Below are 14414 nucleotides of genomic sequence, written 5' to 3' on the forward strand. Positions count from 1 at the left end.
CCACCACATTACATATTTAATCTTGAATTTAGAATGATACAAATATAAAAACAATACAAATGTACTTAAGTGGCAATAAATCCTGCTCTTTTTCTGAGTTATAAATTAAGTTTTTCCATAAACAACTTTTCTTTCAGATATTTAACTTGCTCAAACCTTTAACGCTGAATTAACATCTCTGCTCATACCACAGCAAATTGCTAACATGATTTTCTATACAGCATTTAAGGATAGGGTGGGCTTTGTGGTTTGGGGTTTGATTTTTTTTTTTTTTTTTTAACTTATCTAAGAGCTTGCATTCAGCAAGTTAGCGCATCTTTTCTTTTACAGCTGAAAGATGTTCCTTTGGGAATTAAACCTTTTTTCACGGGTGTAAAGTAAGGATAGGAAAACTGCAATATACAAGAACTCTAGAGATGGTATGGAACACCAATTAAGTGCTTACCTTCATTTCAAGTACATTGAGATCTGATTGACTCAGAGCTGGCTCTCCAACTGTCTTTTGTAAGAAATATACTGATTTTTTTTTGCTTTCAAGCTCCCTAGGTATTTTTTCAGTAGTCAGGTATGAATTGAAATTTATCTCCTCTTCCAGTTTCTTCATTAAACCTTAAAAACAGATTAAATCAATGTATGTCTATAGCCAAAGTCATGTAGAGGATAATTAAGTTTCATTTCCCCAACATATTAAAGTATTCAGCAGATTACAGTAACAACAGCACAACGTTTAAGTCTTCTTCTCAAAACTCAAAGAAACAGGTAGTTACTCGTTTTAGCTTTTTAATCTAGCTGTTAAATGATACAATATGCATTACATTCATTATCCATCTGCATCTCTAACATGTAACTATTAATTTCTCGACAAATTATTTTAATCAATGAACAAGTAAAACCCTTAGACGAAAGTCTAGCTGAATCAGTTCTAAAATTCAACACACAACACTGATAACCCTGTGCATGTCTCACACATCCAGATACTTGATTCTGTGTTACATTTTGTTGTGAATTACATTCTTTATAAATTTTAAAAGTTGATGGCTAGGCTTGGGTTGCTTATATGCATTCAGGGTAAGGGACAGCAAAACACATCACAGCTGTGCTGACTTGCTCAGGGCTCCTTTGAAGATTGTATCCCTTACAGCTTCCCTGGCTGGCGCAGAGGAGCAAGCATCCTGAAGCCAGTTCTACCCATAGATTACGTAGGTCATTGTTTCATGTGAATTACATCATCTACAGACAGAAATTATCTCAGCATGAATCCTTTATCTGTGTCTCAAAATAGAACAAAGATCTTAATTTGGCCAGCCTCATGTAAGATCTGTTATACACTTGGAAATTCTTCCTTAAAATAAAACTTCTTTGTTCTAATTTGGCATCTGAAATTTGCCCTTAAAATGAGCGGAATTAAATGGATGCCTACATACACTTAATAGTCTTCTATATTGCTGTAACACTTATAAATTGCTTTTCTCTAAGGAACAGACTACTTTTTCTTTCATGAACAAATGTTCAGTCTTGGGACAGTATATTGACTGTGAATACTGAAAAAAAAAAAGAATTGAAAAAAAAAAGAAGAAAATGCTGTGTAATGTCAAAAATTCTACTGAGAAAAGCAATCACACTTAAGTTTTTCTCTATGCAAGCCTGATGCACACTGCATGATACCATGCTTATGACTTGGCTCTTGCTAGGTAAAGTAATTTAACCTCCTTTACAGATAATTTATAAATAAACATAGGCACATACAGGTAAGAGCAATACACAGCTAGAAAAATATGACAGAATAAAATGAAGCTGCTATTTAAATTACATTACACAGTCGTCTGCTGACAACAGGCAGTTTAGTGCAATTACTCCTCCAAGACACCTCTACTAAGGACTACTGTAAGATCTGCAAGTTACATGTCAGATGAGAGTGGGAACAGGTATTTCAGAGTATTTTTCATGATCTAGATGACTAAAAGGTACGTATCCTGGGTACATTTTAAAACTACTTGCTGAGGGAGTGGGGTGGTTTTTGTTGTTGTTTGTCTGAGAACATGGAATTACTATGAAACACAAAGAAAAACAAGAAATTCAAATCTCTGTCTTTCTCTACACAAAGAAAAGCTTGAGTACAGAGATACAATAACAGAGCTGACCTTGCTGAAACAGACAGAGGAAAGGATGCAGGTTGAAAGAAGAGTTTTGGCTCTCAGGCTAAAGAGCCTGCTGACCATATCACTGACTGGCAAAAGAAAACAGAGCACAGTGAAATACAAGCCTTGGAAAAGGGGGGCCCATTCTTTTACAACTATTTACCTCTAGAAACAGTACTGATAGATCCTCTTCAGCCTCTGCTCTCAGCTTAGACTGAAAGGAAAGCTACTTGGTCTAGCTGCCAGAGAGGAAATAAGCCATTCTTAGTTCTAAGAAAGCCTCGAAAATGAGAAGAAAGGAAACAGACCCTAGGGAAAGCAGTGCTGCAAAAAAAATAAAGTCAACGCAAACTAAAAATGAGTGGGAATTCCTCTTTTCCAGCAGTTCGGTTTGTTGATCTCTGTGTTTATGAAAAGCAACAATGTCATAGGTTCTTTTCCTCTATGTGGAAAGGTCATTCATCTTGCACAAAATAAACAGCATCAGTACTAATTTCAGAATGGAAAGCGTACTTACTATATGCATGCAATAACCATTAGGCACTGGGCGCTACAGCTGTAACCTGAGAAACACCCCTGGAGGTTCAGAGGGAACATTAATCAACCCATGAAAATTCCCACTTCTTTCCTGCAAAAGAACTGGGTTCCAGTCTTCCTCGGCCCACCACAGAGCTGTGCAGGAAGGACTACATTCTCAAGTCTCACTAGAAATCCACCACCTCTGCAAAAGCAGCAAAGCTTCCCACGTACACCGTGAGCTGAATTATCACCTCAGAACTGACTAGAAGCACAACTCCCAACTAGATATTTATAACCAAGAACTTTGGCGTGGAAATCAAAGTGATGTCAATTAAATTACCCTGATATTTAATATTAACAGTTTAATCAAACTAATTTCTTGTTTTCTAGCTTTCCTCTTGGTAGCAAAAAAAAATCTGCATACATACCATATCTTATTTCTTATCCTACTCCAGCCTTCTTATAAAACTGCATAAATATGCCTAAATAATTCATCATAGATATGACACTAAACTCAGGAAACAACCATGCCTAAACGATTGCTTTCAAACGAGCAGAGGCCTATTGGCTTCACAGGGTAAAACCCTGATCACTATCTAGATTTGCTTCGCAGATAACCCAAGAGCTATTACCGGCTTCTTTTAAACACTGGCTGGTTCTGCATTCACGCTTGCTGTTGAAGGTGCACCAAGCAATGAAGCAAGTTAAAACTTGACATCTTGACAGGGAAAGACATGATGATGTCAACATCCCTCATGACTAATGTAGTTTCTTTCCTAAATACTTCTGGAGATATTTTCCTCCTATATGATTTGACATATGGAGAAGTAACTACCTAAGAGCTATTTTTGCTGCTTAACTGAACCTTAGAAAACAAACACAGGGCAGCTCTTTTAAGATTTGTTTTCAGTGAAAGACATCCCTTTTTCATATTCCCAGGCTCAAGGAAAGAAAAGCAAGCATACTTTAAATCTTTCCATTACACACATAAACCCTGTTTTTAATGTTTTAACATTGACTTATGATTACAAAATCTACATACGTAAGCTGCACAAAAAGTCTGGCTCTGTGCCCTAAGGCTATTTTAGCAAGACTGTGCCAACCATGTATTTACATGTGAAGAGCTATTAACAGTAATTCCTCATGTTTTCCATTCAATTTTTATTATTATTGCAAAGAGATGGGTGGGAGAAAGAGTTTCTTGGTGCTTGCTCAGTCATGTAGGAAAAAGGCAAGTTTCCCTGCATAATTCTGCTAATTGAGCTGAAGTTTGATCCACCTTGAGCTCAGATTACTACTTTTTTCCCCTCAATGGGCTACCAGTTGTGTATTCTATACCAAAAACATTTGCAACACTAACTGATTTAATAATTAAAAAAAAAAAAGGGAGCGCTCATTTTATAGGTTATTGACCAACGCTTTGTTTAATATCACATAGAAAGGCTATGACAAAGGCAGGTGTAGAATAGACTTCCACGTGGCATTCACTTGCTAAACGTCAAAGCCTTCACTTCCCTGTCTGCAATCATCTTCTACAAAGCAGTATTTAAGTGATTCAGTCCACAGCTTCTAATGATATCACTTCCCATTTCCCCATATTAAAAAGAGATCTGGGACATACAAATAATGACAGATGATGACAGATCATCCCTTCAATATCTCCTTCAAAAATTAAACAGCTTCCTGAATCTTGTACTGTAAGGCATGCTTTCCATGTTATAATATTATTGTGTCTCTTTGAAATCTAACTTCCAACGATCGTCTCAAATTCTAAACCACAGACACAGTTTTGCAGTGATGGAAATACCTGAGTTAAAAAAAGAGCTAACAACTTTTCTGTTACATTTCCTTCTACAACTAAATGCAAGGATAGCACCAACTCTTTGACCCTGGGAGCTCCAGTAAACTCCTTTTAATCCATTTAACATAGGTCGTGCTGAGTTTTTAGTTTTTTAAACCACTTTAAAAGTGGTTTCCCCCTAACCTTGTATGAATTGACAGTGATTGTATTTCCGATAGATAATTATAAGCAATTTTATTATCAAGTTCCACCTAAGCATTCTCCTTTGCCATAATTGTAACCTGGTCTGTAGTTTTGAAAGGAAGTTATTTAAACTTGGAATTTTAGGGAAAGATAGCTCTGTGGCAAATGAAAAGGTTTAAACTTAACGAAAAGAAAAATGTTAATCTTTTCATGCAAATAGAAAATATTAGTAATAGTCTCCTAAGTTTCTATTTTTCATAAAATGTTTCAAATGATATAAAAGAGACATCTGTATAAAACACTTCCTCTTTAACTGGTATCTTTGATGTTCTCTTTGCTCTAAATGTTATTCCATACCAACTTAATTTAGTGTATAAATCACACATTTCACTGTTTATCAACAAAAATCCTCTTAACCCATTCTTCAATCAATATTTTCAAGCTAGTCATCTACTTCTCGATATTTCTGCTAATAAAATGAACAATAAAGTTCTGTAAAATGGACAGAGATCAAGAATTTCAGTAATTCGGTTCACTTCTTGGCATTCACAAATTGTGTTTGTTCCAGCAGAGATATTCCAAACAAAAAAAACGGCAACCTTGATGAGGAATCATGGGCTAGGTTATTCAAACTAGTGATCAGTATCAATAAAAATACTATTCATATCCAGAACAAAGAAAGATGAATTTTAAAAAATCAGAAATTCATGTCAGTACTAGCAGCAGGAACTCCCTCTCTGTAGTTAGGCAACATGCTGGGTGGTACTGAAGTTAATAAACAAGGAAGGAGTGCACTATGGAAACCAATGTTATCAATTTTAGTCTGAAAGATATTTGACAATGATCAACTGTTTTTCATGAAACAGTACAAGGTTTTCTAAATAACTTATTATGATTCTAAAAGTAAGTAAACTACTAACCATAAATTATACTTCCCTGGTACAGCTAAAGCAGACTGATGCTAATTGCATATTAACGCCACTCTTAAATACATGCTAGTTGCGTCCTTTAAAGAATTCCTTTACATTTCTTTAAAAAGTGTCATCCTAAAGTAATTATAAGATGAAGTAGTTGAAGCAGCATGTGTCCGTAAGACATATAAAAAAGTTTCCACTCATTCACAACAACTTTTATAATTTTATCTTGATTTGGAAGTAAAAACACCTAAGTATTAAAAATGGAACTCAATTATTTTAAGGGAAAGCATCTGATTTGTACAGAAAATCCACAACTACCAAACAGCCTTTGAATTGTCAGCATACAAGCTATACTGATGTGAGTATGCAGCTGAGATACAGAACTTCAGCCAAAGGGATTTATTTTTTTTTTTATGTAAAATAAATTGTGCTAACTGTAGACCAACAAAGCTTTTAAAATAAATGTTATCTTACTCAATGCACTTTGGTCACCTAATTCTAATTATTAAAAATAAATAAATAAAAAAGCATTCTGTAATTGCTACGACAAGCAGTGTCTTTGTAACTAGTATAGAGAAAAGCAATTACAAAGCTAAGTCCTGAAGTCTTTGTTTGGGCAAAATTTCAAAAGAAGTTTTCTTAAGTAATGACTCCAAGTTTATCTTCAGATCATCTAAACACTTTTTTTTTCCCCTGCAAGCAGGACTCAAGACAAGGGAATTAAATGAGTAAACTTTATTTTCATCTCAATGATTAAATGACATATTTACTGACTTTTTATTATGTTACCTTTGCTTCTGTGAACTGAACCCATCAAGTTTCCACTGGCCTTAAAAATACCCCTGGAACTGAAATAGAAATGTTGACACAGCTTTGCTGTATAAACTCTCTGGTAGCTACTGCAAAAATGGAACGGTTACAAAATTACTTGCAGGTCCCTCAGAGTAAAGAAGATAGTTCAGATACTCTTTTAGTTCCATTTGTGGTTCAGCAGCTGATGAACATTGTTTAAAAAAAAAAATAAAATTTATGAACTAATAAAAACATAACATGCTGTTGACTGAGAAAAATCCTCTAACTCAAAACAACTGCCAAAGCTGTTCTGTGATGCAACTGAAATACTAAATGTACTTGAAAAAGTAGGCCAATGACTTACTTTGCTAAATTTAAATCTATAGCTATCATTTGGGAAGTAATTTGTAGATAAAACAAAAATCATTCTATGGCTTTTTTTTACCAGAGCAACTTCGAATGCAACTGCAAAAGTTCTGGGAAAAGAACCATTCTGAGTCTTATGCCTTCACAATACAATCCTCCAGACAGTAGAATTTTTCTATATTAATGATCCACAATGCCTGTATAAACAGCGCATAAAACCTGTATCAATCCTTTGATGGGTTACTGATAACCTTATTGTGGTCACATGCATCAGAAACACTGAACCCTACATTGACTCAGGCTAATCCTTCTTACATTTCCTTCAAAGTAACTACACCATCAGCAGCTTAGATGTTGTAAAATTGTAGCCTTTGGAGATAGTTATTATGCATTTAATCTACTAACCACAATTCCTTCCCACCTGCTATTTTTATAAATGATCATAGAGGACTAACTTACTCTACAAGTAGTATAATTTATTTTGTTGAGTTTATTTGCAGACTGAGATACCACTGAAAATGAGCAGAAGCAGTCTCGACATTATTAATGTAATGCAGCAACATACGAATAACTCAGCTACAGTGACATCACGAGAACAAAGTATTTTATATATTATAAATATTTATTTATATTAAGTCTATACATTAATATACAAGTATCTAGTGTATATAATCTTACGTATAGGTGTATGTGTGTATGTATATACACATGTGTGTGTAAAATCCATGCTCTATAAAAGCTTAATTAGGAAGTGGCTTTATTTTTGATAACATAAAAAAACACAATAAGAAACAGACCTTAAAGCCCTTCACGTGAATGTTTTATTGAATGAAACTAAAAAAATCCCACAAATCTACACTGACTAAAACATAGTATTCAATGTATTTGTACATTCATTGAGAAAAATTTTAAGAAGCAGTATTTCACTGATGCTCAATTACAAACACAAAAAACATAAAACTTCACTAAACCTGGCATTTTATGGCAAGACACATCCAGCCTTAGGATCTCAAGCATGTGACTTCAGAACACAAGTTATTTCTTCCGTTAGCTTCTCAGTATTCCTATAGGCTTTTTGGCACTACCATATTATTGACAGTCATACAGTTTTGATTTCATTTCTAACAGAGAAAAAGCATAAACCCCCAACTGTTATAGATTACCACTTACTTTCAGGTTTTGAATCCACTACTGCATGATGCATCTCTTTCAGCTGGAGCTGTGCTCTTTGCAGTCTCTGCTCTGCATGGAACAACTTTTGAGACACAATTGGACACATGTAAGTTAATTCATTTGAAATGCATATCCAAGCAATGAAAACAAAATGTATCAAAAAGAACCCCAAATACAAAAAAAAAAAAAATGGTAGCTATAAGCAGCTGGTTCGCAAGGGAACATGCCAAAATAAATTTTCAACAATTGGCCTGGATTGACTTGATATTCTATAGTGTTAATTAAGAAAAGTGTTATTGTATTCCCAAGTGATATTTTCTCTATGGCAGAAAATCATTCGACTCTTTTTTAACCAAACCTTCAAGTGGTTTGAACATTAAAACAACAATAAAAAAAAGACAGTTTTCTACTGCTGCCCTGATTCTAGCTATCTTTTACTGCAGTTCCTGCAAGGCAGCTGAGTTGTCACAGCGATCCACCATTCTAACACTGAGCCAAGTGGAGAACACACTGCAAAGCTTGTTGCCAAACAACATCCAAGTGAATAGCATTTCTGCAATTTCAGGAAAGGCATAAAAAGAAGTGGAATTAGATAGACATCCCTTTCATTCTACTTGTGATCTTCCTCAAGCAAAGACCCAACAGCTTGAAACCCTGATTCACATTAATTTGAAATCCAGATATAGACTGCAATATTAGAAATCTGAGTTTTTCTCCTTTTAATACAGTGTGGAAGCTCATGTTATATTTGAAATCAACAGAATTTGGTGAGATGATACAACAGTCTGGTGCTGGACTTTATATTAAAGAATCTTGTTTCCACAACATATCTTAGGAATAAACCCTGCCCTATAGTCAGATTCCAGCTGCTTCCAGTGCTTCCTACAGCATCATCTTTGTCAGACTTAGGGACCAAAACCCAAAGGTTGCTCCTGAATATTTATTCCCTCTGCACTGATCCACAGCGAAAAGTTGGGGTACTTGCTGTATCACTTAGCCGCTGAAATCTTAGTGCAAGTGTACAGAGATATAATCAAACTAAGGAAACATTTGCTCGCTACCATAAATATAATGACCTCTCTTTGGGTGCTACCACAATAAGTCATGGAACATTTCCTGGGATTGCTAAATGATTATGTCAGGGGCAGCTGAGGCAGCCAAATATCTTAAATGAGATGTTCAAAACTTGTAGGGTCAAGCCTCTTCCTTTAAAATGTACACAGCTATTTCTATTTTAAACGAGATTTAATTTTCTGATGTTGGGAGAAACTCTGTTTATTTCTGATTTATTTCTTTATATGCATGACCCCCAAACAGATGTCAACAATTATTTATTTTAATAGGTACTCTCTTATGTCAATACCTGATTTTTTTGTTCTTGTTTCTGTTGAGCCAAAGACTCTTCTCTCTCTTTTTCTAAGCGAAGCTGTCTTGCTATTTCAAGCATTCGTTGATGATTTTGTACTGTCTCCACCTACAGCAAGTGGATAAATAGTGCATGTTACTGTCAGATAGTTGAGAAATACATTAAAAGAGATCATATGTCTCACAAGCCCACTTAGCACTTCCTTTCCATACATGTTACTACTCAGAAATGACAGCAAAGTACTGGACTCAAGATTCTTAAAAGCTCTGGACTAACGCCTAGGGAGATTCCCTGTGGGTCAATTAGTTATTTGACTCCTTCCTAGACATACGGTATGTTTATCCTAATCCTTGTTTGCATTCCAAAATCAGAGTTGCAAGCCAAGGATTATGACACTGAAATGTAACAGCGTTACTTCTCTTATTACCCTCTTCTTAAGACGCTCTACTCTTTTGATGAGTTGATCTTTCTCCTCTTCCATTGCACTGATATCCTAAACGGCAGCAAAAATAAATAAATGTTAATGTATTTTACTATATAATATGGATTAGACTAAATACTGTACAAACCAACATGAAAATCATAATTCCTCTCTGAATACATTGAACTGGTTATAATTTTATCAATCTATGATCAGAACACACAGGATTCCAGTCTCTTTCATCTCTCTTACATCCTCCTCAGCTCAAATACTCTTTATGTTAACAATAGTTTATCTGCATCCTTGAGTACTAATGTGAACATTTAAAATAAAAACTTGTGTATTTCTCTAAAATAAAAAACAAACAGAAACAAGCAAAAATCAGCATGAATTCGAGAACTGATGTGGTCACATGTTCTTAAAGGTTACCACCATCACACACTTCCTGGCAGATAATTTGCATGAAATTGCATAGGAGTGATGTTTGCTTCCACTTTTCCCACTAAAATTTTGTTAAAAGAAACACTTAATAGTTCTAAAACATGTACCCAATTATTATCCTCCTTTAATCCTATCTTACAACAGCAGGACTCCACAGATTGACAGTTGTGAGAGAAAAGGAAATAACTTCTCCAATTTAGTCCTTATCTCAAAACTTGCTTAACTTATGTGTGTGTCTTACTGGAAAGCTGGATTCATGCTTAAATATTTTGCTGAAATGGGGCAAATATCTTTACTTAACACCCTAGCCACACAGAAGCACCATTTTGTTGACTTAAGTCCTTAATTCATTCAACAACCTCTGACATTATTACCCTGTATCAGTAAAGGAAAAGGTTTTATATCAGTTTGTGGTCACAAAAAATAAGGAGTTCTAATATTTGAAAATCATGCTGAACACAGTCTTGGCAGCCTTGTTTCCCAATCTGCTTCAGAAAGCTCAGTTCTAAGCATGAGAGAGGACTTTCTAATGTTTGCCAACAGAGAACAGTTTCAAAAAAGCAACTGCAGTGCCTATTAGCTCTGACCTCTACAACTTCCACACTGTGAGTCCACAGAACCAGAAAAATAAAACTGGCATTCAAAAAAAAATCTCAAAAGTTGTGCTATTTTTTCATATTTTTACCCTTCTTATTTCTGCAGTAGAAAAACCAGACGTTTTGAGCTGCTCACACTCCTTATGTAGGTTTTTAAATGCTTCCATCAGTTCTTCATACTATAAAATGAGATAAAAATACACAGAATGAGCTCTAGGGCTATGGGCTTTCAGACCAACATGCTGCATTACTATTGAGACAGTAAATATAGAAATAGAAATAAGGTGAAGACAAGAATTCAAGGGATTTTTCACCACTAAAGCTTATCAACTTATAAAACAAAAGTAAAAACTGTCAGTGAATTATCTTCCATTTGAAGGTACACTGAGAAGTTTCACAATGTCTTCGATGTTTTCACCTCTTCCCTTGCAATGCATACTGTATTTTCAAAACAGGAGGATAAGATGTTAGCTGAAAGGGACAAAGCTACGTTAACAAATTATTCTCTCTTACTACAAATCTGTGTACATCACACGTGTTAAAATTATCAGGCTAAAAAGGATGAGCTGGGTCTAACAAGATGCTTGAGCAACAGGGCTTGAATTTATAGAGCACTGAACTTCTAACCAGCAAAGCAGTCGGAGAGCACACCTGACTTAACATGTGAGAAATAGTTTTGACATATTGCATAATCGTGCCCTCAGTATGTTATAGAGATTGATATATGTAGTTCGACAGCTAGAGAGAAGTAGACAGTGTGCTAGCTCCACACCAGTACGTTGCCCACCAGTAATCTTCAACTGAGAGGCAGTGTGAAAGTCTGTGTGGGCAGAGAAATAACAGGGGACAGAAAGAGTTTAGAAATATGGATAGGAAATAAATTTAGATTCAACTTGGAGAAACGCAAGCTGAGATATAGGGAAGAATAATCTCCACAGAAACAGCCATTCAGTAAGATGGAGAAATCTAAACAGAGAATATCAAGTCATTTTTTACTTCCTGGAAAGAGCAATTGATATGACTGTTGAACACAAAATAGCAACAGCAAAGGCCAGTTCAAACAAAGATGACATATCCCTGAGTGGTGAAGCAGCAATCCTATTCTATAAAACCCTGAGCAACCAGCCTCTAGAAATACTTCATTTGTTTCTGATTGTTTCACTATGAGGCTCACACTGACAAGCTGAAATTAATTTGAAAAAAAAAAAAGAAAAAAGAAAAAAAAAAGCAAAACAGCTACTGAGAAACAGATTAAATAATAGAAAGATCTTAGTTAAACAAATAAGTTATGATAAGAAGGTATACACAGGCTGGATGATGAATAATGAGTTAAAAAATAAAAAAGGTACTAGCAGAAAAGCAACTAGCCTACAGTTACTTAGGCTTTATAGAAGTAGTTCAGCTAATAATGAAACAGCAAGTAATCTCTGAATCTCTGAGCAACTGTATTCGTGATTGCTGATGTCCAACAGCTCTCCTTTGTGTGGACTCGCTATTTTTCAACAAGTGAGTTTAGCAAGCCTCTTCCTTATTGGGATATGAAATTTCAAGACCAATGGCAAAATTCAAACAAGGGCACAGCACAGTTTGCCAAATCATAATAAAGTTTTTTTTTTTTTTTTTTTTTTACTTTCACTGAGTAAAAAACATTCTGCAGCTGGCCCACGCACACCTGAAATAAGTGACACACTCAATGACCAAAGAACATCCAGGTTTAAACCACGGAAAAAAAGATTCCTGGCACCTGGGAGCTACTAATTTCAGAGTGGACAACTAGATTTATGCCTAGATTTGCTTGTTTTTACAATTATACACTGCAGCCAATCCGATGTCCAAATCACAATACAACTGGGAAGGTGGTAGGTATTCTGACAATCTTTTTAAAATTATTTGCAAAATTATACTTGAGTTTGACTCCATACACCCATAAAACTTGATCATGTTCTAAGATTTCCAGATTCTCGTACTTTAAATGTTTCTATTAAAATGCACTATTCCATGCCTGTCTATCTAAATACCTAGGCAAAATTATTTAATTCATTAGTATCTAAATTATTTGCATGCTTATGCTAAATTACATAAAGGCACTATATTACCCCAGCTTCTGTTCTGAATTAAATCAGTAGAGTATTATTTTAATAAGATGGTTACATTACTGTAATCCCAAAAAGGAACACATTTTATGTAATGGAATTAATGGAGTTGGATATTTATATATATTGGGACTGTGACATACTGAAAAAACTTACAATCTGCATTCCTTTCTATCCATGCTACTTCCGCTTAGTTATTCTAAGTTATAAATCAGATATGGTAGAAGTGGTAACAAAAAAAGGAAAAGGCTTAGTCAAGCTTCAGTCAGGCTATGCAGCTTTGCTGGTGCACAGTTAATAAATGGAATTACCTATTACAACCATTAAAAAACCACTGGGATTTTACAAGCAACTATATATAACAAAAGGCAGAGAAAACTGGATAAAAATTAAGTAAATATGTACCTCAGACAACACAAATGTAAAAACATAACATTGGTTCACTTTAAGCTTTGCATTTTAAACCCACCCAGACTCACTATCTAAAATCAACATTTAATGCTCACAAAAGAAGTGGGAACATAATGAGTAGGAATGTCAGCCCAAGAAAAAAAAAAAAAATTATTCACACACAAAAAAATTAAAAAATGGTTGAAGCAGAAGTGGGGTAATGCTAATATAAATATTAGGGGCTAAATATTATACAATCAGTTGACAATTAGGAAGCAGTGGCTTTTGGTCATACTGTTTTCTAATTTAAAGTGGTAATTTATAATGTTAAAAGTATCCATGTCAGAGATCACAGGAATTAAAAAAAAGTGTTTTAAAAAATAATAAGTCTTTGTCTTAGCCATTATTTAGCACATAGTATTTAATTAGCTTAAAACCTTTTAATTCAATGCTACCTATTACCATACAATCTCAGGGTTACTGGAAGAAAGCAGGTCAATACATATACTTTTCTTTATGAATTGTCGCCCACCCTTGATTCCAACATGCTTTTAACTGTTAGCATAAGTCACTTGAACATCTACTTCAGCGGTAACTCCCTGATTCATTTATCCCTTCTCCTACTGGCACTTCAATTAATTAACGTCAAGAAAACATTGGCATTCATGAAAATTACTACCTGTTTATTGACATCAGCCACAGTGTCATCCTGCAGGAACTCCACTGGCACTTCCAATTTTACTAAGAAACGTGCCAGATAAGCTCTTTTCTTGAGTTCATTGGTTCTCTGAAGAAGCCAGTGTAAGACAGGATGAATTACAGGTTTGCTTCCCGTAACTAACCCTTGGCGAAACGCACTCCTATACAAAAACAAAAAAAGCAAACATCACGTACCAATAAATCTCAAACTCAAGAATGCTGGCTGGGAACAGTTAGCAATGTTTTGACATCCTCTCTCCACTTGCCTAATGGTTTTCTTAATGGTGTTAAAACAAAAAGCACTCATGATGCCAGTTAGCTGGTCATGATCCTAACTCTGCTACCATGAAGCAAATAAAAACCCTGTATCACATAAAAAGCCTAAAGCCTGCACCAACGCCTCTTCCTATCCAGAGATATTCTTCAGGAAGAGTATAGTCTTCAATGAGGAAAGATCACAGGTTTTTGGGGCTACAACCTGAAGCAGGAGGGTGCAAGGCAACCTTGTGCGGCTGGGCT

General features: G+C 35.1%; 1 protein-coding gene across 1 annotated transcript in view; it reads right to left on the reverse strand.

Moving 5' to 3' along the window:
- Window positions 1–14414, reverse strand: part of IFT81 (intraflagellar transport 81) — a gene marked incomplete at its 5' end in the record, with an annotated part of 41067 nt that overhangs the window by 25263 nt on the left and 1390 nt on the right. The window contains 6 exons of the mRNA XM_084297607.1: window positions 446–609; window positions 7887–7971; window positions 9253–9363; window positions 9683–9748; window positions 10803–10892; window positions 13876–14056. Coding sequence (XP_084153733.1) covers window positions 446–609; window positions 7887–7971; window positions 9253–9363; window positions 9683–9748; window positions 10803–10892; window positions 13876–14056 — 697 coding nt within the window. The remainder of the gene's footprint in view (window positions 1–445; window positions 610–7886; window positions 7972–9252; window positions 9364–9682; window positions 9749–10802; window positions 10893–13875; window positions 14057–14414) is intronic.

Source organism: Netta rufina (genome assembly GCF_964035555.1).
Source record: "Netta rufina genome assembly, chromosome: 17".
NCBI lineage: Eukaryota > Metazoa > Chordata > Aves > Anseriformes > Anatidae > Netta > Netta rufina.